The following is a 22,414-nucleotide window of genomic DNA, read 5'->3' as shown; positions in this document are numbered from 1 at the left end:
ACTGCTGCAATCTCATTGAGTAAGAATCCTATCTTGCATTCAAGGGCAAAGCACATTGAGGTAAAGTATCACTTTATTAGAGATTATGTACAGAAGGGCGTACTTCTTCTGAAGTTTGTTGATACTGACCATCAATGGGCAGATATCTTTACAAAGCCCTTAGCAGAGGATAGATTTAATTTTATTCTGAAAAATCTAAACATGGACTTTTGTCCAGAGTGAAGATGGATCAGAACCTCTGACTATGATACTTCTTGATCAGAAGATGTCTAGTCCAGAAGGTAACTCAATCAGAGTGTGTGTGCCCACTGGTACTGACTCTGAAGCTGAGACAACAACACGTGTGTCAGAATTTCTGATGCATAATTCCTTGTGCCCGTGTGACAGTCTGTTATGATTGCGTGTAGATATGCTTATCTCCTGTGTGTGATTGTGTATTTTACTGTTACTATCTATCTTTAATTTTCAACCGTTGATCTTAAAGTGCTTTTTGAATCAACAACGGTTATTTGATAAAACCCACTATACACACACGTTCTCGTTCACTTCCGGTTTTCACTCTCGCACTCTCTGCTTTTCAAAACCGCCTCTTTCTTGATTTCTCTCTCGATCTCTCTTCATCCTTCAAACTTCATCTTCTACCTCAAACCTTCAACCTCTTCAAAATGGTGAGACAAACCAGAAGATCTACTGCAGATGCACCTCAGTTCCCTCACATGGTAGTTGGTTTGGCAACGGGTCAAAGGGGCTGTGAGAATCCGACACAAGAACAAGTTCAAGCTCAAGAGCAGATCGTTCCAATTGCAGAACGGGGCTGTGCCATTCACTGCGTATTTGCTCCTGAGGAACTCCAAGTCCTGGCAGAATGGAGATTCGACCTCGACAACCTGGCTGCAAATGGGTTTGATCTTCGTCCTGAAGTCCAAGCTCAAGGTTGGGGAAACTACTTCAACCGACTTCGAGGGCCGGTGTATGAGAAGTTGGTCAAGGAATTCTGGAAGCACGCCGACTGCGATGATACTCAAGTGGTATCTCATATTCTTGGCAGGAAGATCATCATCACAGAGAAGTCATTCGTGAATCTGCTAGGTGCAGACACTGCTTATGGGTATCGGTTCCAATTCACTGAGTCGAAGCTGAAACCCAGCACCAAAGACAAAATCAACCAGGCCCTGTACACCACCTTCAAACCGGGCAAGACGAGTTACAAGGTGATGGACCTTCACCCCAAACTCAGGATCTGGCACAAGATCCTACTCAACTGCATAAACCAGAGACCGAAGGGCAGTTCTCCAGACTACATCAACTTCAACCAGAAGGTGATGTTGTTCTTCATCCAAGATCAGGAGAAGATCTGCCTTTCCTACTTCCTGTTCTCCTACTTGAAGGAATGCATCCGGAAGTCTCGCACCACCGCCTCCATCAAGTCTGCGATCAAATATATCCCTTTTGGGAGGCTGCTCTCAGACTTTCTCATTGAAAGCAACCTGGTGCAAGATCTGGTTAATGCTGGATGTGTAGAGGATCTGAGCACAATTGTCAGCGATGTCTTCACTGCCAACTCTCTGAAGAAGATGGGTTTGGTCCAGAAGAAGATTGCTCCTGCTCGTGAAGACATATCCTCTGAGATCAGAAGCAGACGGATGCCTCTGAATGACTACCCACTGTGGACTCAAGCAGACAATCCTGAAGCCATCAGATGCTATGTTGAAGACCTCAGGGCTCAAGGATTCGAGATTGATATTGATGATTTCTTCAGCAGACTGCCGCCAGCTCCAGAGTTTCCTTCTCCTCCCAAGAAGAAAGCTCAGAGGAAGATGGTTCTGGAAGAATCCTCTGAAGAATCTGATGTCCCTCTGGTCAAGAAGACAAAGAGAAAGCCTGATGATGGTGATGATAGTGATAGTGAGGATGGTCCTCCAAAGAAGAAGCAAAAGAAGGTCAGAATCGTGGTGAAGCCTACTCGGGTGGAACTAGCTGCTGAAGTAGTCAGAAGGACTGAACCTCCTGCCAGAGTGACTCGATCATCAGCACATTCAAGTAAGCCTGCACTTGCTTCTGATGATGATTTGAATTTATTTGATGCACTTCCTATTTCTGCCTTGCTTCAACACTCCTCAAATCCCCTCACTCCTATTCCTGAATCCCAACCAGCCGCACAAACCACCACTCCACCACATTTCCCAAGATCTTCCTTCTTTCAACCTTCTCCTACTGAAGCACCTCTCTGGAATTTGCTTCAGAACCAACCCTCTAGGTCAGAAGATCCAACCTCTCTCATTACCATTCCACACGACCCATTATCTTCTGAACCCATCATCCATGACCAACCCGAGCCCAACCAAACAGAACCACAACCAAGAACGTCTGATCACTCTGTTCCCAGAGCATCAGAACGTTCTGCTGTCAGAACCACGGATACAGACTCTTCAACCGCCTTTACACCTGTATCCTTTCCAACCAATGTTGCTGATTCTTCTCCCTCCAATAACTCTGAATCTATTAGAAAATTCATGGAGGTTAGAAAAGAAAAGGTGTCTACCTTAGAGGAATATTACCTTACTTGTCCAAGCCCTAGGAGATATCCTGGCCCTAGACCTGAACGTCTAGTTGACCCAGATGAACCTATCTTGGCCAATCCCTTACAAGAGGCAGACCCTTTGGTTCAACAAGCTCACCCTGTCCCTGACCAACAAGAGCCCATTCAACCAGACCCTGAACCCGAACAATCAGTGTCTAACCAATCCTCGGTTAGATCACCTCACCCTCTGGTTGAAATTTCAGACCCTCACCTTGGAACCTCTGAACCCAATGCTCCCATGATTAACATTGGTTCTCCACAAGGTGCCTCTGAAGCTCATAGCAGCAATCACCCAGCCTCTCCTGCACCCAACCTCTCCATAATTCCCTATACTCACCTTCAACCCACATCTCTCTCTGAGTGCATCAATATCTTTTATCATGAAGCCTCCTTGAGGCTCCGCAATGTGCACGGTCAGACTGATCTCAGTGAGAATGCTGAAAATGTGGCTGATGAGTGGAACAATCTGAGCACTTGGCTAGTGGCTCAAGTTCCGATTATGATGCAGCTCCTGCATGCAGAGGGCAGTCAGAGCATTGAGGCTACAAAGCAAAGGTTTGCTAGAAGGGTGGCTCTTCATGAACTAGAACAGAGAAATAAGCTTCTTGAAGCTATTGAAGAAGCCAAGAGAAAGAAAGAACAAGCAGAAGAAGCTGCACGTCAAGCAGCAGCTCAAGCTGAACAAGCCAGACTTGAGGCAGAGCGACTTGAAGCTGAGGCTGAAGCTCTTAGATGCCAAGCACTTGCACCAGTTGTGTTTACTCCTGCTGCTTCTGCTTCCATTCCAGATCCTCAAGCTGCTCAGAATGTTCCTTCCAGTTCTACTCAGACAAGCTCATCCAGACTCGACATCATGGAACAACGTCTTGACACTCATGAATCCATGCTGATTGAGATGAAGCACATGATGATGGAACTTCTGCGACGCACTGACAAACCTTAGTTTTAGGATCTCTTCTTCTTCTTCTTTTTCGTTACCTTTGTTTTCCTTTGTTAAACTCTGTTTCTTTTTATTTATTTATTCTCTTTTGTTCGTTTGTGTTTATATATGCATAACTATATACTTATGTCACATATGTTTGCTAAACTCGTTTTATTCATAATTGTTTTGTGTTTACATCATATTTCTTTCCATCATATAATCTAGAATGGAGGATCTCTCCTCATTCTTCTGCACTCCTGGCGCTGCTCTGACCTATCCTTCTCCAGACGCTCCAGTACATGCTGGATGTTGCTGAGCCTGATCTTTAGCTCATCCCTCTCCAGAATCTCTTCTGAAGTCTTGAGCTTCTCTTCCAAACTCACTTTCTCTTCCAGCAGCTTGAGTTCAAGCCGGCTGAGTTCTTGCACCTCCTCCACGAAGGCAAGAAATTCCTTCAGGTCTCTCTCCAACTCTGGACGCAGGTCCTCTTCCAGCAGTGTCCGTGTCAGCTCCGCGATGGTAGTTGCACCCTCTGGATGCCTGACGTTCAGGAACAAGTCCTCTTCAAAGGCCTTCTTCCTCAGCTCTTCTAGTGCTACGTTGTATGATGCCATTTTTTTTACTGAAAATTATTCGAGGTGTGAAGCTTACCTTTCTCTCCAACGCTTCTTATAGGCTTCACTTTCTCTCTGAAAGTTAATGCTCTTACAGTTTCTCGAGGTTAAGTTCTTGGTAACTGACCCTTCTATTTACTCACTTGACCGGTGGTAAACGTTCATCCCTTGCATTAACTCTTCTATTTATTTTCGCCTAACTCTGATTCTTACATCGGTTTCATTTTCTTTTAAACTTAGACCTTCTCTAAGGGGGAGTACCTTGTACTTCAAGCTAAGTTTTTCACACCCCAAGCTTTTTGCTTATGACAAAAAGGGGGAGTAAACCCAGTTTTTGATGTGTAAGATGTGTTAGTGTGACTTATTTTTCTTTTGGAGATTTTAAGAGTTCCACCTTCATGACCATAGATGTGTCACTGGGCAAATACAAGGAATACATTTCACTTCTTCTGAAGTGATTCTAAGTTGACTCTGATACCCAAGACTCTGATACCTTGTCCATGACTCTGATCACTTATGCGCTCTGATTATTCGTTTTTCATCTATGTCATAAGCTTTTCACTCTGAACTCTTATATTTTTTAGCTCAGAATCTAGACTTTACTAACGTTTTCATCAAGTATTAGATTCAGGGGGAGCTAAGCTCAGAATCAAGCAGTGACTTGAATTCAGAATGAGCAAGATAAACTATTCACATCAGGATAAGTCTTATTCTATATCTCTAAACTCTGAGTGAATTCAGTTTAATGTTTAAGAATTGTTCATCAAAAATCTTAGTTTTGTCATCATCAAAAAGGGGGAGATTGTAAGATCAAGTTTTGATCTAGTAGTACAACTCTATGTTTTGATGATTACAAGTTAACCTTTTGATATGAACAATTGTGGTACTCTAACGTGTTTTTCTGAGTGTGCTATTTACAGGCTCTGACCTCAACTCAATCTCACACAAATCAGAAGCACTGTGTATAAACGGTAACCCAAGCAACGCTTTCGCATTCACCATGTTCAGTATGAACAGTGGAAAAGCTTCAGAAGTTCTGAAGCTATACAAACTCTGATGTGGACTCAGTCGCTAGAAGCTCTGAAGATCCAGAAGTTCTGATAACCAAGAAACACTGAAGGTTCAGATGTTCTGATGGTGTAGAAGACTCTGAAGATCCAGAAGCTGAATAGTGGAAACTCTGAAGTCCAGAAGCAAGAAACTCTGAAGGCCATGTTCTTCCCTCTGAGTTCAGAATCAGAAGATACAATGGTCAGAGGATCTGTGCTTTCCCTCTGACTCTGATCAACCGGCTTCACAAGTTCCAATATGAAGTATTCCCCTGATCAGAAGTCTCCTAGGTTAAAAGGTCAAGTCGCTATCCAAGTACAAAAGCAAGTGTACCTTCCTGACGACCTACCTAACGTTCTCAGCCACAGCAGAAGCTGGATTTTCCAGAACTGCCCTCCAACGGTAGCATTTCCCATGCAACGCTCAACCCTAATCCTTGGAGTATATATAGAGGCTGAAGATTGAAAGAAGCGGCTAGAAGAAGAAAAAAAAAAATATACGCGCAAGACATATTCAAAATATTCTAAGCCTTCTTTCATCCGAAATTCATTGTGTTTACTATTAGCTTTTTAGAAGCAAATCTCTTGTAAACAATTCTTTGATAAACAGTTTGTTTAGTTCCTTTAGGAGATCAAGGTTGATCGGATCCTAGAGAAGACTATGAGAGTGAATCTTAGTGTGAGCTAAGTCAGTGTAATTGTTAGTCACTTGTAGGTTTCAAGTGCAGTTGTAACTCTTACCTGATTAGTGGATTGCCTTCATTCTAAGAAGGAAGAAATCACCTTAACGGGTGGACTGGAGTAGCTTGAGTGATTTATCAAGTGAACCAGGATAAAATCCTTGTGTGCTTTTCTATCTCTTATCTTTAGCACTTAAGTTCTCGAAAGATTTGTCAAAATCTTTAAGGTGGAAGTTTTGTTCTGAAAACGTTATTCAAACCCCCCCTTTCTACCGTTTTTCATACCTTCACCAAGTCCAGGTTTGCTTTTCTTTAATTTGAGTTTGCTTTAATTTTGTGTTCTTCTATAAAATACAAAAATAGTTTTCTTTTTCTTTTTAGGTAGTTAGTGCGCCGAGTATTTTGCATGTTTGAGTCAGTATGAATATCCTTGGGTTTCTTGCTACTATGCTGAACTTGCTTAAGTGGTTTCACCCTTGATTTAGCTGCTTCTTATTAAAAGTTGTTGATACCATCTCTGTTGCTTTCTTGTGGTCTTTGTTGCATGCTACTATGATTGGAAGTGAGGTTATCTGGAATATGTTTACATGTGTTCACTTAAGGGTTTCACTTCAATACCCTATTGTTTTGTTGAGTGATGAGTGTCTCAAAGTTTATCCCTAACATGCTTGCACACATTTAGCTCTATTTTGAAATGCATATTGGTTGTTGCTTAGTGCTTGAATTTTTGAAGAGACTTGGTAGGAAATTCTTTCTGGCCTCAGAGTTTTGTTGAAATTGCACTTTTTCCCCTAGTTGCCCAAGTTGAGTCTTATAATTGAATAATTTTTCTTGGCCCCCAAACTATGGTGAATTGTGTTGTTGGTGAGTGTCTTATGATTTTTTTTGAGCAGTTAAAATTATAAAAGGACTTCGTTCCTAACAAAGAAAAGAAAAAAGCTAGCTGAATTGTCAAAAGAAGGGCAAGTGCCTTGACAATTGAAAAAAAAAAGAAATATGAAAAGAAGGAAGGAGTCCCAAAGTCTTAACATTCTGCTCAGGTTGTGTTAAATAAAGAAGTCACTCACCCCAAAATGTCTTGAGAGCCCCTTGTGCTATCATTTTTCTTGGTTTCCCTACCTTTACCCTAGCCAAAGTTACAACCATTTCCAGTCTCTCTCTGATTCTTGCTACTTTGCAACTAACTTTGATTTGATTGATTACCAGGGCTGAAGTTTTGTGCTTGTATGTTAGAGCACCAAAATGGTGAGATGAGTGCTTACATGGTGAGGAATTGTGATGGACTCTTGTATTCTAATTCTTGCTGATTTTTACTCTCCTTTCATCTTTAGCATGTTTACAGCTAACCTTTCTCTATTTCGAGATGTGTTTGTGCTGAAAAGCTTAAGCAGCTGAAGAAAGGGGGGTGATTTATTATGTGCTTGAGGACAAGCTACCTTGAGTTTACGCTTGAGGACAAGCTGTAAGACCCAAGTTTTTAAGCTTATGCTAAGTGAATAAAATCCTATTCACGATTAGGGTTGATGTATCGTGAAGGGAAACCTGAACTAGAGTTTACCAAACGAAATAAATTTATGAAGGAGAAAGTTCAGGAAAAGTCAAAGGATTGTATCGAAGTCGATAAAAGTTATAGCACGATCGTTATACGCTTAAACCTAGGTCAGAAACCCTAGTATATAGCTAGTTTTCACTTTTAGGCACGATGGAAGTTAATTCCAAAAATCTTCAGAGAAATGTTAGAACTTCTCTTTTTCCATATATCACAATCGTTTCGAGGCGAAACTCTAGGATCTACGAACGTCCGATTCCAATCATCGGAAGTTTGCCGAAACTGAAACCCTGGTATTTCAAAATCCTAGAATCACCCGACAATGAAGACTTTTTCTATTCAGAGCTTCAAATGAATATTCTACACGCGTACACCCATTTCTCTTGATGATTTCAATCTTTCTTCAGAAGGAAGTTTTCCATTCCGACATCCGATGCAAAAAGCAACTTATCGGGTAAAATAGTTTTATACCGACTATGCATTAGTTGCCAAAAATACAAGGAGACCTCATTTTAGTTTTGGAATTCTTTCGCCAAAACATATCTTAGAATTCACGGAGAATGACGCCGGAAAAATCAGATTCGCGAAACTTTCATTTTCCCGCGAATTTCCAACCTCTATATATAGCAAAGAAAGGAAGAAAAAATCAAAAAAACTACCCATTTCCCCACCCAAACCCGCGGCCACAAGGAAGAAGAAGGAGGAGAAGATTTTCTTCATCGCTTGCTTGATCGTCGATCAATCAGTTGCTGCTTCAAGGCTTCGAGGTATAGTCGCTAATCCTTACCTCTGATCGCTTTTTCCATAGCTTTTCTGTAGACTTTTCTGAGCTGATAGTTTATGGGTTTTTGCAAAACTATCCTGAATATTTCATTTCTGATTCTAAACCTCTTCCTTATGTGCCCAAGATCACTTCTGCCGGATTAGATTTTCCGTTATGTCGCCGGAATTCCGCCGGAATCAATTTTAGCCTAAAATACCCATTTTTGGAGTTTTTGGAGTAAAGCTTCAACCTTTAGGCTGAAAACTATCGCCTTAGCTTAGTGCTAGTAGGATTAGTTGTCATAAACGTCGTTGGTGACGTCCCTGCAAAATTTGGTTTTTGGGATTTCAGTTTTGAAAATCCTAAGTTAAAAATCATGACCAAAATACCCCTGTGACAGTTTTTGATCCGATAATTTTTCCGAGTTCAGAATACCCTTAGTTATGGCTAATGAAATCATAGGAACCAAGTTTGATCGAAGAAAAATCGAGCCCCACAATTGTGAAAAGTGGCCGAGCCCTATTAGGGGGAGGAGGAAAATTTCCTTTTCCGAAAACTTGTCTTTCGCGCTAGATTATCGTACCTTAGAGAATAGATTACTTCGTGTAACCTTAGTAAGTATTGATAGCTTAGTTTCCGATAGATTTTGATTGATTTCTGTGGTTTTGTTCTAAAGGTGCTTTTGAAGAGTTTCCTGAGGAACAACACTTTGAGTGTGAGGAAGCGTTTGACGATCATTCTGGAGAACCTACAGGTGAGGGCTTCTCACTGAATCTCTAGTTAATGCTTAGGGTCGATGCTTTCGACATTGTTTACTGTTTATGCACTGGATTGTGTGTGATTGGAAAATGTTTTCTGAGGCTTCGGCTGACAATGTAGATGATTCATCTACTGAATGTTTTTTAGATTGACTTATATGCTATGTGCTATGTGGGTAATCTAGGATGTGTGGTGCATGCCTTATATGCTAAGTGCTAGGTGGTTATTGCTTAATATGTTGATATATGACATGTTGATTGACTGTGATGATCTAATTATGCTTTTGCAAAGAAATCTGAGATTCTGAATGGTGAGAATAGCGGGCAGGTCATGCCGATTTTATTTTGAGAGTTTTGAGAAAGTTTGATAGGACGAATGAGATTCGGACCTTGTTATGATGTGTATGGATCGAGACATTCTCTGGAGTCATTTGGGGATTTGGAGATCCCGAGAACTTATAGGATTTGCGATAAGTCTAAAAGGATAGTATTTTGTAAAGAAAACTCATAAGACATTAAACAACCTCTAAATCTTTAATTAATGATAATAAACTCGAAAGGAAGGCGTGGAAGTCAAATCTTAGTTTTGGAAAACGAGAAGTGTCGTCGGATCCCAGTATTGAGAAAGTTGAGAGGCTTCGAGTATGTAGATGTTGTGGTGCTGTTGGAGCAGCGTTTGTTGTTGTGCTGTTGGAGCAGCTATGTTGTTGGGCTATCCTGGGGATAAGTCCGGGAAACCGTTAGTTTCCGAGAGTGTGATACTCTGTGCTCGTTGAGCAGTTTTGACCATCGGATTGAGATGAGTCGGATGATTTGGAGATCATCATGAGTTACATGTGTTTTGTTGTGAAGAAGTGTCTTTTGTCGCAGAATCGACTTTACCTTAGGGTAAGCTTTTAGAGACATTAATTTAGCTAGAACACGTGGCGACGTGTCGAGTGAGATTCGGAGACGTTGTTTGACTAATCATCCTGCATTCATGCAACATTAATGAGGTATTAACACAGGACGTACTCTGGACCTCGTCGGTTTCCAAAATGGTCATAAGACCCGGAATGCCGTGTAAGAGCGTTTGTAGACGACTCTTGTAGCAGACCGAAATGGCAGACCTACGGGTTTACTGCTGATCTGGCTACCTTGGTTTGGTGTAAGAGACACGCGGGCAGAAATGGTCCCACCGTTGCTGGTGCTAGGATTGACCCGTTGATGTCCATCCCAGAGGCACGCGAGCGGAAATGGTCCCACCGTTGCTGGTGCTAGGATTGACTCGTTGTTGTCCATACCTTTGTTTGGTGTAAGAGGCACGCGGGCAGAAATGGTCCCACCGTTGCTGGTGCTAGGATTGATCCGTTTGATGTCCATCCGTTTCCGGAATGCATTTGGTTAACTGGGTTAACCGTCATTTGCAGGTCATGCAACATGCATACTAATTTAGTTGGCGAATGTGATTGTTATTTGTAAATCCTATTTGGAACATGCTAAATGTTATCGTTGTTGTTTATGTTATTGTGGAATGTGCAACCCTAGGAATGTTATCTTTAGCTATAAGCCTAAGCGGCTATTCTCTTATCTATATCTATTGGTGGTATTATTTACATAATTCTTTGGAGTTGACCCTCGCGTCTTCTGTGTGTGCTTTGGCGGACAAACGCCCTTTGTCAGATGTCTTTGGCGGGCTGGTTCACGACGGTTCACCCTTCGGGGAGAACTAGAGTTGGGATGCTGGAACAGGAGCGCATCGCGATAGCGAGCGGAGGACGGAGGATGTACCTAGACTTGGTCGTTCTGGATTTAGATTCGGACGACGATCACGCTAGCATGTAGGAATGAGTGTTAGTGTGAGCTCCTCGAGATGGGATTAGTGTAGGAGTAGAGTCTTAGCTCTGAACATCATTTGTTTCTTTTGGGACAGGGTAGTTTCCCACCTATAGCTTTTTGTGTGGTTTCTTTACGGGAATCACAGAGAGTTGGTTGGACATAGGAGGTCTTGTTTCAGGCCGATGGGCCAGCTCATTCTCAGTTTGAGGGATGGTGTTGCGGACACTTCACCTTTACTTTCAGTCTGTACATATTGCCTTCGGGCGCTACACTTTTCTTTCCGTCACTGGAGGTTACTCGTGACGAGGTCGTTACTTACAGCGGGGGCTGTATTTACTATTATATATTAGTTCTGTTATCTTTCGTTGTCGAGTTTCACTTCTTTCAGCCTTTGGTTCTATTATCGAAAAAAAAAATATTCACGTTTTTCCGCATTAAGTTTATTTTTGGTTACTAAAGTGACGCCACCGAAATCGGGGTGTTACACAAGCTGTCGTTGAGTATAGTGGTGTGATGACCCGAGGTTTATTATATCTTTGTCGAGTCCTTCTTGTTTCTTTCTTTTCCTTTTTGAATCCTTTATTGAGTTTTTGTAACACCCCGATTTCGGTGGCGTCACTTTAGTAACCAAAAATAAACTTAATGCGGAAAAACGTGAATATTTTTTTTTTGATAACTAAGACAAGACTGGATTGAATAAAACCCAAAAGCGACAAGCAACAGAACTAATGTACAAAATATAATACAGCCCCCGCTGTAAGTAACACCCTCGTCACGAGTAACCTCCAGTGACGGAAAGAAAACTGTAACGCCCGAAGGCAATGTGTACAGACTGAAAGTAAAGGTGAAGTGTCCGCAACACCATCCCTCAAAACTGAAAATCAGCTGGCCCATCGGCCTGAAGCAAGACCTCCTAAGTCCAACCAACTCTCTGTGATTCCTGTAAAGAAAACCTCACAAAAAGCTATAGGTGGGAAACTACCCTGTCCCAAAAGAAACAAATGATGTTCAGAGCTAAGACTCTACTCCTACACTAATCCCATCTCGAGGAGCTCACACTAACACTCAATCCTACATGCTAGCATGATCGTCGTCCGAATTCGAAATCCAGAACGACCTAGTCTACATACACCATCCGTCCTCCTCTCGCAACCGCGATACGCTCCAGTTCCTGCATCTCAACCCTAGTTCCTCCCGAAGGATGAACCATCATGAATCAGCCCGCCAAAGACATCTGACAAAGGGCGTTTGTTCGCCAAAGCACACACAGAAGACGCGAGGGTCAACTCCAAAGAATTATATAAATAATACCACCAATAGATATAGATAAGAGATTAGCCACTTAGGCTTATAGCTAGGGATAACATCCTAGGGTTGTATTTTTCACAATGAATATAAAAGACGAAACAATTAGCATGCATCAGATAAGATTAACAATTATCAATCACACTCAGCGATTCAATAAGTTATATCTAGAAAACTCGATAAGCAATATATCAACGAATATAGTTAAAGTGCATGATATGTCAATGCAATGTCGAATTCTACGGTTCCGGAAGAAGTAGGCTGGGCACGATCGAGTCGGTCCTAACACTGGCATTGTGTCGACCATAACCCTCGACTGTCACTTACCACCTTGACATAGCCGGATCAGTCCTAACCCTGCGGGTCGACTTTTCCCTCCGCTATGCCCGACAATCAACAGGTCGATCCTAACCTCACGGTCGATCATATCCCCCGTCGATGTCCGAATTACCCGAAGAAAGAATAGGCTGGGCACGTTTGAGTCGGTCCTAACACTGGCATTGTGTCGACCATAACCCCGGAGTGTCACTTACAACCTTGACATAGCCGGATCAGTCCTAACCCTGTGGGTCGACTTTTCCCTCCGCTATGCCCGACAATCAACAGGTCGATCCTAACCTCACGGTCGATCATATCCCCCGTCGATGTCCGAATTACCCGAAGGTATAAACTATACCCGAAGGCATAAACTGTACCCGAAGGCATAAACTGTACCCGAAGGCATAAACTGTACCCGAAGGCATAAACTGTACCCGAAGGTATAAACTGTACCCGAAGGCATAAACTGTACCCGAAGGCATAAACTGTACCCGAAGGCATAAACTGTACCCGAAGGCATAACTGTTCCCACAGCACAAGAGTATCAACATGCTCAAACTTCTCAACTTTCTCAACACTTGGATCCGACGACACTTCTCGTTTTCCAAAACTAAGATTTGATCCTAAGCTTGCATCCGAGATTGTTATCATTATTTAAAGGTTTAGAGGTTGTTTAATATCTTATGAATTTTCCTTGTAAAAATAGTTTCCTTTTAGTCTTATCGTATTTCCTACGAGTTTCAAAGATCCCATAATCCCAAGTAAATCCCAGAGAATGTCTCGATCCACTAAAACAATAACAAGGCCCGAACTCCGTACATTTCTCAGTCAAACACAAATAAGTGCATAAACAATAAATCAAGTCGAATTTGTCGACACCTAAAGCATTAGCTAGTATTCAGTGAGAAGCCCTCACCTTAGCCGATTTCCAGGGTTCTCTTCAAACGCTCCTTCACAATCAGCTCCTCAATCTTTCCTTCACAATCTCCCCCTCGAATCCACAAAGTTCCTTGTTCTTCGGGAAATTCCTCAACGAACCTTTAGAGTAAAACCACAGAATTCTATCAACATCTATCGAAAACTTAAGCTATCAATACTCACTAAGGTTACACGAAGTAGTATGTACTCCGAGGTATGATAATCTAGCGCGAAAGGACAAGTTTTCGAAAAAGGAAATTTTCCTCCTCCCCCCCTTATAGGGCTCGGCCACTTTTGGTAATTGTGGGGTTCGATTTTTCTTCGATCAAACTTGGTTCCTATGCTATCATTAGCCGTAACTAAGGGTATTCTAAACTCGGAAAAATTATCGGATCGAAAACTGTCGCAGGGGCATTTTGGTCAATATTTTAGCTCAGAAATTCAAAGCTGAAATTTCGAAAAGCAAATTGGATAGGGACGTCACCAACGACGTTTATGACAACTAATCCTACTAGCACTAAGCTAAGGCGATAGTTTTCAGTCCAAAGGTTGAGACTTTGCTTAAAAATGGGTATTTTAAGCAGAAATTGATTCCGGCGGAGTTCCGGCGACATAACGGAAAAACTAATCCGACAGAAGTGCTCTTGGGCACGTAAGGAAGATGTTTAGAATAAAAAATGAAGTATTCAGGATAGTTTTGCAAAAACCTCAAAACTAAGAGTACAGAAGGACATAGAGAAAAGCTATGGAAAAGACGATCAGAGGTAAGGATTAGCGACTATACCTCGACACCTTGAAGTAGCAACTGTCGGATCAACGATCAAGCAAGAAATCAAGAAAATCTTCTTCTCCTCCTCTCCTCTTGGCCGAGGCTTGTGTGTGTGTGTTTGTGAGGTTTTGTCTCAAGCTTCAACATATATATATAGGGAATGAAATGGAAGATATTTAGCAAGGATCGGATAAGTATGAATAGATATTTATCAAGATTGGATAGGTATGAATAGATATTTATCAAGATTGGATAAGTATGAACAGATATTTTGAGAAGATATTTTGTAAACCGGTACAGATTTGTTTAGATATCGGAGGATTTTGCTCATAGAGTTAAGATAAAAATATGACCTACTGATTCCAACGTATTTTAGACACGATATTCTCCCCGCTGAATCTTCTAATTCTTCAAAGAAATATCGGTATGATTTTTGGTTTTCGAGGCTTGTTTTTAATGCTATATATTGAGGTTGGCAAAACGCGGGAAAATGAAAGTTTCGCGAATCTGATTTTTCCGGCTTCATTCTCCATGAATTCTAAGATAGGTTTTGGCGACATAAATCCAAAACTAAGAAAAGGTTTCCTTGTATTTTTGGTAACTAATGCAAAGTCGGTGTAAAACTATTTTACCCGATAAGTTGCTTTTTGCATCGGATGTCGGAATAGAAAACTTCCTTCTGAAGAAAGATTGAAATCATCGAGAGAAATGGGTGTACGCGTGTAGAATCTTCATTTGAAGCTCCGGATAGAAAAAGTCTTCATCGTCGGTTGATTCTAGGGTTTTGAAATACCAGGGTTTCAGTTTCGGCAAACTTCCGATGATTGGAATCGGACGTTCGTAGATCCTAGAGTTTCGCCTCGAAACGATTGTGATATATGGAAAAAGAGAAGTTCTAACATTTCTCTGAGGAATTTTGGACTAAATTCCTACAGTGTTCCAAGGGTGGAACACAGTTTGATTTCCTAAGGTTCTTGTCCTAGGTTTTAAAACGAATATTAGTCGTGCTATAACTTAAATCGACTTCGATACAATCCTTTGACTTTTCCTGAACTTTCTCCTTCATAAATTTATTCCATTCGATAAACTCTTGTTCAGGTTTTCCCTTCACGATACGTCAAACCTAATCGTAAATGGAAATCTCTTCCACTTATTCTAAGCTTAAAACTTGGGTCTTACAGTTTTTGAGTCAAGTTGAGTCCCTTTTTAATTCATATTTGCATCTGCATTAGTTTAAGTGTTTTTAATTTATTTAGTTGATCTTTTTATTAGCTTTTATTAGTTTTAGTTTAACGTTCATCCCTATGGTCAGATTTGAGCTGAAATCTTGAGTGTTGATGGTCTTTTGGGGGTTTCATTTGCTGAATTGAATGGATGGTTGTTGAATTATTGTGATTAAATGAGTGTTTCCATGAGTTACATTGGTGAAATGATGGTTTGTTGAGATTCTTTGAAGGTTTCAGGTGTTTTTAATGGCTAATGATGTTGATTGAAGACCAAGTAATGAGCCATGATGATAGATGAAGAAGGAGTTACAAAATTGAAGAAAAATCAGATGAGCCACGCATGTGCGCCATGTATCCCACGCACATGCGTGGAGCTACAGTTGGAAAAACCTGATGCCCACGCATGTGCGCCGCCTGATGCTGCGATTTTTGCGTTTTGAGCGTTTTTGCCCACGCATGTGCGTGGAGAAGGCCACGCACATGCGTGGATGACCGCTGGAAACTCTATAAATAGGGCTTTTGTTATTTCTTTTAGGTATCTTGTACTTTTTTGAACAAAACTTAGAGTTTTAGTTCCTTGGAGCTTGTGGGGGGCTTCTTGGGCACTCTTGTTTCAGGTTTTTGTTCTTTTAATTTGCATTATGAATTCCCTAGCCTTGCTTGGCTAGTTATCTTTGTACCTTGGGTGAAGTGAACCTTAGTTCTTATTATGGTTTGAACTTCCGAGTTTCTTATAAGAATAAAGTTTCTTTTATATGTATCTTCTCTCTGTTTCAATACTCTCTTGAATGCATGCAAGTGTTTAGCTTTCTTCTTGCACAACGGTAGTTGGTAAGGATTAAGGGACCTGGGATTAGATTGATTTGTTTACTACCACTTAGGTCTAAGGGTGGGAACTTATTGTGTTGGCCTGAACATAGAACAATAATTCTTCAATTGAATTGACTAGGTACTAAGGTATTAGGCTTAGCAACCTGAGATTGAATGATTTGCTTGATTAAGGTATGAACAAGTGAAGGTAAAGGCTACATCACCATCGAAAGGATTCTAATCTTCATAGAAGGACTTGGTTGTAAGAAACATAACTGGACTAAGTGAAACTTTACCCAGGGTTCTTTATCTGAATTATAATTCTTGCTCTTCATCACAAGTGTGTTAAACACAACAAACCCTCAAACTTATATTGCTTTCTTTTTCACATTCTGAACACAAAACTCTTAGAAGCAATTGATGAACAACTATCCCTGTGGTTCGACAATCTTTTGTATTACTTCGATCAATCCGTACACTTGCGGAATTGCTATCACCAGTCCTGATCAGACCACTTCTGATCAGATGAATATGGACAATGATTCCACCCACAGAGATCCTGAAGCAAATACTTCTGCTCAAGCCACTTCTGAAAGCAACCAGTTCTAACCTTGCTTCTCAACCATTGCCAAAGCCTAACCTCCAGATCATTCCCTATACCTATCCTGAACCAGCCATTCCCAAGAATTTAAGACTAAGTTGTGTATTGTTTGTGGAAGATAAGGTTGTTTGTGATGTTCTCCAAGTTGTTGCTACTGTTAGTTAGCTCATGCTTGTTACTTGTTACTTGCTAGTTACTTTACTGTGATGTGTGCATCAGGAACCTGTCAAGGATGTGCTATTAGTGTGTGTGTTGTGGGCTGCACTATTTGAGGGGGAGTTCCGCTACTAAGGGGGAGTTACTTTACTCTGATTGTTGTTGTTCTTTCCAATCACTGCAGTGGTTGAGAGAAAGTGATAGGGGCTCTCATACTTAGGTCGATATACTAAGTAGAAATACATTAGGAAGAGAACTATGAGCTGTGGTGTTCATGAGTGTCTGTAGTTCCTATATCTTGAGATAGTTGATTTCCTTTCTTTGGATGCAAATCCTCAAGACGTAGATGAAGTTTCACCAAACTGGGTTAACAACTTTGGTGTTGTGCTTTGTTTATTTTATGCTTTTATTGTTCACTGTTATTCGATTTTTAAAGCAATTTCTTAAGCATCGCGTAGGACATCTGCCATACAGGAACTAGAATTTCACTAGACAAGTTACATTTTGATTTGCTAGATTTTCCAAGTTCGTCTTGTATAGATTCCCTTGTCTCTGAGCTTCAAAGATGATTTTGTCATCGGTATCAGTGACACTACACTTAACTTTATTAAAGGAAACAATGATATCACATAATTGACTTATGCTAAGTAGATTGTGTTTTAATCCCTTAACTAACAATACGTTATTAATCACAGGAAGTGGTTCCTGACCAACATTACCTTCTCCAACAATGAGGCTTTTCTAGCTCCCTCCAAAAATAACTGATCTGCCATCCTTTCTAATTTGGATCTTTGGGAACATAGACTTTTCTCCCGTCATGTGTCGCGAGCATCCACTGTCCAGGTACCATTGTTGGCGTTTCTTTCGTTCTGTTGAGTAAGTCTACAACAGAGATAATTGGCTTTTTAGGTACCCAAATCTTCTTGGGTCCTGAATGGTTAGTTGCATATTTAGGAGAAATCTTCTTTTCATAAGAAGCCTTCTTTCTGTCATGTTCTATTATAGTGTTCACAACAAACTTGGTTTGACCAGAGTCAGATGATGTAAATGATATATCAGACATGGTTTTACTAGACGATGGTTCACTATCAAAACCTAAGCCACTTCTATCGTACAATTCAAGATTATTTCCACATAGTTTAACGAGATTATCATGACCAAGAGTAAAGTTTGACAAATCATCAATTAATACTTTAACTCTTTTCTTTATAACAATTATTTCTTTTGCAGAGTCTTGTTTCTTCAAAACTTCATTTTCCTGAACGATAGAATCTTTTTCTTTCGAAAATTTTTCATGCTCTTATTGTAATTTAGAAAACTGTTTCTTTAAAGCTTTGTACTTTTCAGATAAAGCATAAGAGTGTTCAAGTAATTCATCATATTCTTCTTTAAGGTTTTCAGGCTGTACCTCATCGCCCTCATCATTGTCTGAATCGTTCACAGATGCCATGAGTGCAAAGACGGACTCTTCATCATCATCTTCATCGTCGTCTTCTGAGTGGTCCTCAGAGTCATCCCATCCTGCCACCAAGGCTTTCTTTTTCTTGTAAAACAACTTCTTCGTAGACTTTTTGGCTAGCCTTGGACAACTTGACTTATGTGTCCTGGCTTCTTGCATTCAAAGCAAGTGATGTTACTCTTGTATGCACTTGAGCCGCTTTCACCTTTGTGTGTGAATGATTTATTTCTTTGACTTGGTTCTGAAATTCTAGATCCATTAGAGCAGATGTCCTGCACGATGCTGGGACAATCGATTAGAACAATATGACTGAAAACGAACAAACACAGATACAAATAAAAAGAGCAAGACACAACAAGTTGTTAACCCAGTTCGGTGAAACTTCACCTACGTCTGGTTAGCTTTCGCCCAAAGAAAATGAATTCCACTATCTCAAGATCTAGGTGTTACAGACACACATGAACACATCAAGTTCATTGTTCTTAACCTAATCTACCCAGTGGTCTTCTACTTAGAACCACAGCCTAAGTATGAGAGCCCCTCTCACTTTTCCTCAATCACTGCCTCAGTGATTGGTAACAACAATAACTCTAAGTTTGTTTGACACTCAAACGTAACACAGAACAAGGTCTTACTTTATAGAATCAATGAGTAAGACTTGTTCACAATCAACAATGACAAAGAACAACTTACACTCTCAAAAACACTCAATCTTCAATATAATTCTCTGTCACTTCAAGCTTCAGTTCTTTGTCCTTTTATACTTCAGCAGAGGCGGCACTAGGGTTTCTTGGGCTGAAGAACAAATCTAATCCAACTCATATCAGCACAGAATCTTCCAAGATATGATATGAGTGATTAACGACTTAAGAATATAAACAAATCTCCAATCACTGATTTGTTCCAACAATAAACAACCCGCGTATATCTCCCTTTAATAAGTTACTTGAATCTCAAGTAATAACAAATCACATCCTCTAAACTAATAACAAAGGGACCCATATTGCACGCCAGTAAGGACAAATGTCCTGGCCTTCACAAAAGCAGATGTCACAACATCGGCTAGAACATCAGGTTGTTTTTAACAAAATGTATGACAACAAAGGAATAACAATCTCCCCCTTTGTCAAATTTTGTCTAAAAACAACTTCACAACTAGAGAGGGTAAATTAAATAGAGTCAGCAGCGGAAAAAAAAAAAAAAACTCCCCCTCAAAACAATACATCTTTGTAGCCAACCATAGAGGAACTCCCCCTCAAATGATGCATCCATGTAGACTGCTTGAAGTATAAATACCAACAGAACCAGTAGAATACTTGAACAAACAGCTTGAAGAACTAGTACATAACCGGTCTTGAATAAGTCTTCATAATTATTACAGAACAGAACCAGAATACCAAACCAGAATACCAAGTCTTCAAAGCAAAATGAAAGAACGACAAACCAACCAACAAAAACAACAACAACAACACTACTCCCCTTTTTTAGCACAAATTTGGCAAAGATGGAAAGAATTAAAGCACAGCCAAATAAGAGTCAACTAGTACAACTACTAGGACAAGTACTAAACATCAAAAGAAGAAGAGTGCTACTCTTCATTGTCTGCAAATCCTTCCTTCTCAACAGCAGCTGCAGGCTCACCCTCTTGACCAGCTTCCTCCTTGAGACATTGAATCAACGCATCCACCTTAAGCTTCCTTGCAGCAGCAACCCTGATGGTTTCTTGCAACTCCTTAGAAATATCTTCCAATTCAGAAAGAACACTCTTTGTTCCAGAAGCTGACATAGAAGCAGGCACAGATGTCCTATTGGATGGCAGATCAATGTCCAGGACATGAGGTTCCAAGAATAAGCGATGATCCAAGGTAATAGGATTTCCTCTGGGAAAGGGCACATCATTCACACCAAGAATATGAGGATGTTGTTTCAGGATGATAGCAGTCAGAAGTGAAGGAAAAGAGACAGGGAGCTTCACTGCACAAGTCTCAGCATGCTTCAGGGTTTGAGTAAACACAAAAGAGCCAAAATCAAAATGAATCTCAGTTCCTATACGGTATATCAACTTGGCCAGCATAGCAGAGACTGCAGAGGTATGATTAGAGGGAATCCAATTCACCACTCCAATCCTATTCAAAATTGCATACTTCACAGTCAAATATCCAATAGAGAGAAGCTTCTTGGCAGGCCATTTCGTCACCTTTCCACCAGTCAATTCTTCAGAAATGGTGTCCAGAGAGAGTTCTTCTTCAACAAATTCAACCACACTCATCTCGAGTGCTTTATTTATGATTGCAGGAGAGAAATTCACACACTGACCCCTCACATAGACTTTTCTAAATTCAGGACTGGCAGGATTGCCAACATCATCATACAAATTGACTAGGAACTCCTTCACTAATCTATCATAACACTTGCCTATCTCCATAACAGTCTTCCTCAAACCAGCTCTTGTGATAAGAGCAACAATCTCCTTGCATTCCAAAACATCATACCCAATTTCCCTTTCCTTAGCAATACGTCTCTGGAAGACATACTTCCATTTGATGGCATTCTCAGCAGCATGAAAAGAAACATTATCAAGTGGAATTGAAGGAATATCCTGGGGAATGCGCTTACCAGAAAACTTCTTTCTCTCAAAAGCCGTGATGTCCAGGACATCGGCTTCAACATCCGAATCTGAATCCAATTCAACCCTAGAAACCTTCTTCTTTTTCACAGTAGTCTTCTTTGCTTTCTTGCCAGAGGACTCCACAACCTTTTGCTTTCCCTTGCTTTGCACATCCACTAGTTTTGATTTTGAAGAGACACGAGTGGACTTTGCTTTCTTCTTTTGGCTCACAGGGGTTTCTCCAACAGATGCCCTTCTTCTTTTAAGTATTCTGACATCAACACTCGCCAAGGGTACTTCCTCTGAATCTTCACCATCAGAGATATCGTGAACAATGGGAGGGGTCTTCATAGGCTCTACTGACAGAGCATCCTTTGAATCTTCAGCCTTGGAATCAGGATTCTTGGACGAAGGGGAAGAATCCTTTGAGAGTGAACCTTCCTTGTCAGGCTAATCAGAGATTGTCTCATCTGAGGAATGTGTAGACGTTGCGACATCGTCTTCATCATTTGCAGAAACAAAAGAGTTTGAAACATCCTCAGACACAGGGGCTTCAGGGTTTTGTATTGGGGTTGCATGAGACTTGTAATGCTTCCTGGATGGAGTTGAGTTCTTCTTGGATTGAGCGGAAGAACTTGTGTGCAAACCCATAACCCTAGCAGCACCAACAGTTCTCTCTATCTTTCTCTTCACAGATTCTTTCTTGCCTGTAGACATGGTGAAATGGTAATACAGAAAGAACAAGTACAAGAATTGAGAGAATTGTAAGTAAAGAGAACCGGAGATTGTGAGATCAAGATTAGCAGTTTGTTGTGAGATTGGAATGAGGCCGTTGATGATGATTATATAGCATTTGAGTGGGAAGGAAGCAATGATGTCACAACGACAGTTAATGGTAGTTACGAGAAAACTAGCCGTTAGACTGAAAAGGGGCGTTAATTGCTATGCTCCTTCGAAGAGACAAATCCCAAGATTGCCTCTTAATTTATCAAATGCAGCAGCATCCAAGGGTTTGGTAAAAATATCAGCCAATTGTTTCTCTGTGGGAACATGTTCTAGAGTGACAATTTTGTCCTCAACCAACTTCCTGATGAAATGATGTCTGATATCTATGTGCTTGGTTCTGCTATGTTGAATGGGATTCTTTGCAATGTTAATCGCACTTAAATTGTCACAATACAATGTCATGACATCTTGCTTGACTTCATACTCCTTCAACATTTGCTTCATCCAAACAAGTTGAGTGCAACTACTCCCCGTTGCAATGTATTCTGCTTCAGCTGTGGATAAAGAGACACAATTTTGCTTCTTATTGAACCATGAAATCAGATTGTTCCCAAGGAAGAAGCAACCTCCAGATGTACTCTTCCTATCATCAGCACTCCTTGCCCAATCTGCATCACAATACCCTACAAGAGAAGAATTTGTATCATGTGTGTAAAGAATGCCATAGTCACATGTACCATTTATGTATTTGATAATTCTTTTCACTTGTAAGAGATGACTTGTC

General features: G+C 40.7%; 1 protein-coding gene across 1 annotated transcript; it reads right to left on the bottom strand.

Annotated features, from left to right (window-relative positions):
* Positions 1–19,884: 19,884 nt before the first annotated feature.
* On the bottom strand, positions 19,885–21,255 carry LOC130744312 (uncharacterized). The gene has a single exon (XM_057596501.1). The coding sequence runs from the start codon at positions 21,253–21,255 to the stop codon at positions 19,885–19,887; it is 1,371 nt and encodes a 456-aa protein (XP_057452484.1).
* Positions 21,256–22,414: the final 1,159 nt, after the last annotated feature.

Source organism: Lotus japonicus, chromosome 3, assembly GCF_012489685.1.
Source record: "Lotus japonicus ecotype B-129 chromosome 3, LjGifu_v1.2".
Lineage (NCBI taxonomy): Eukaryota > Viridiplantae > Streptophyta > Magnoliopsida > Fabales > Fabaceae > Lotus > Lotus japonicus.
This window is presented reverse-complemented; position numbering and strand designations above follow the sequence as displayed.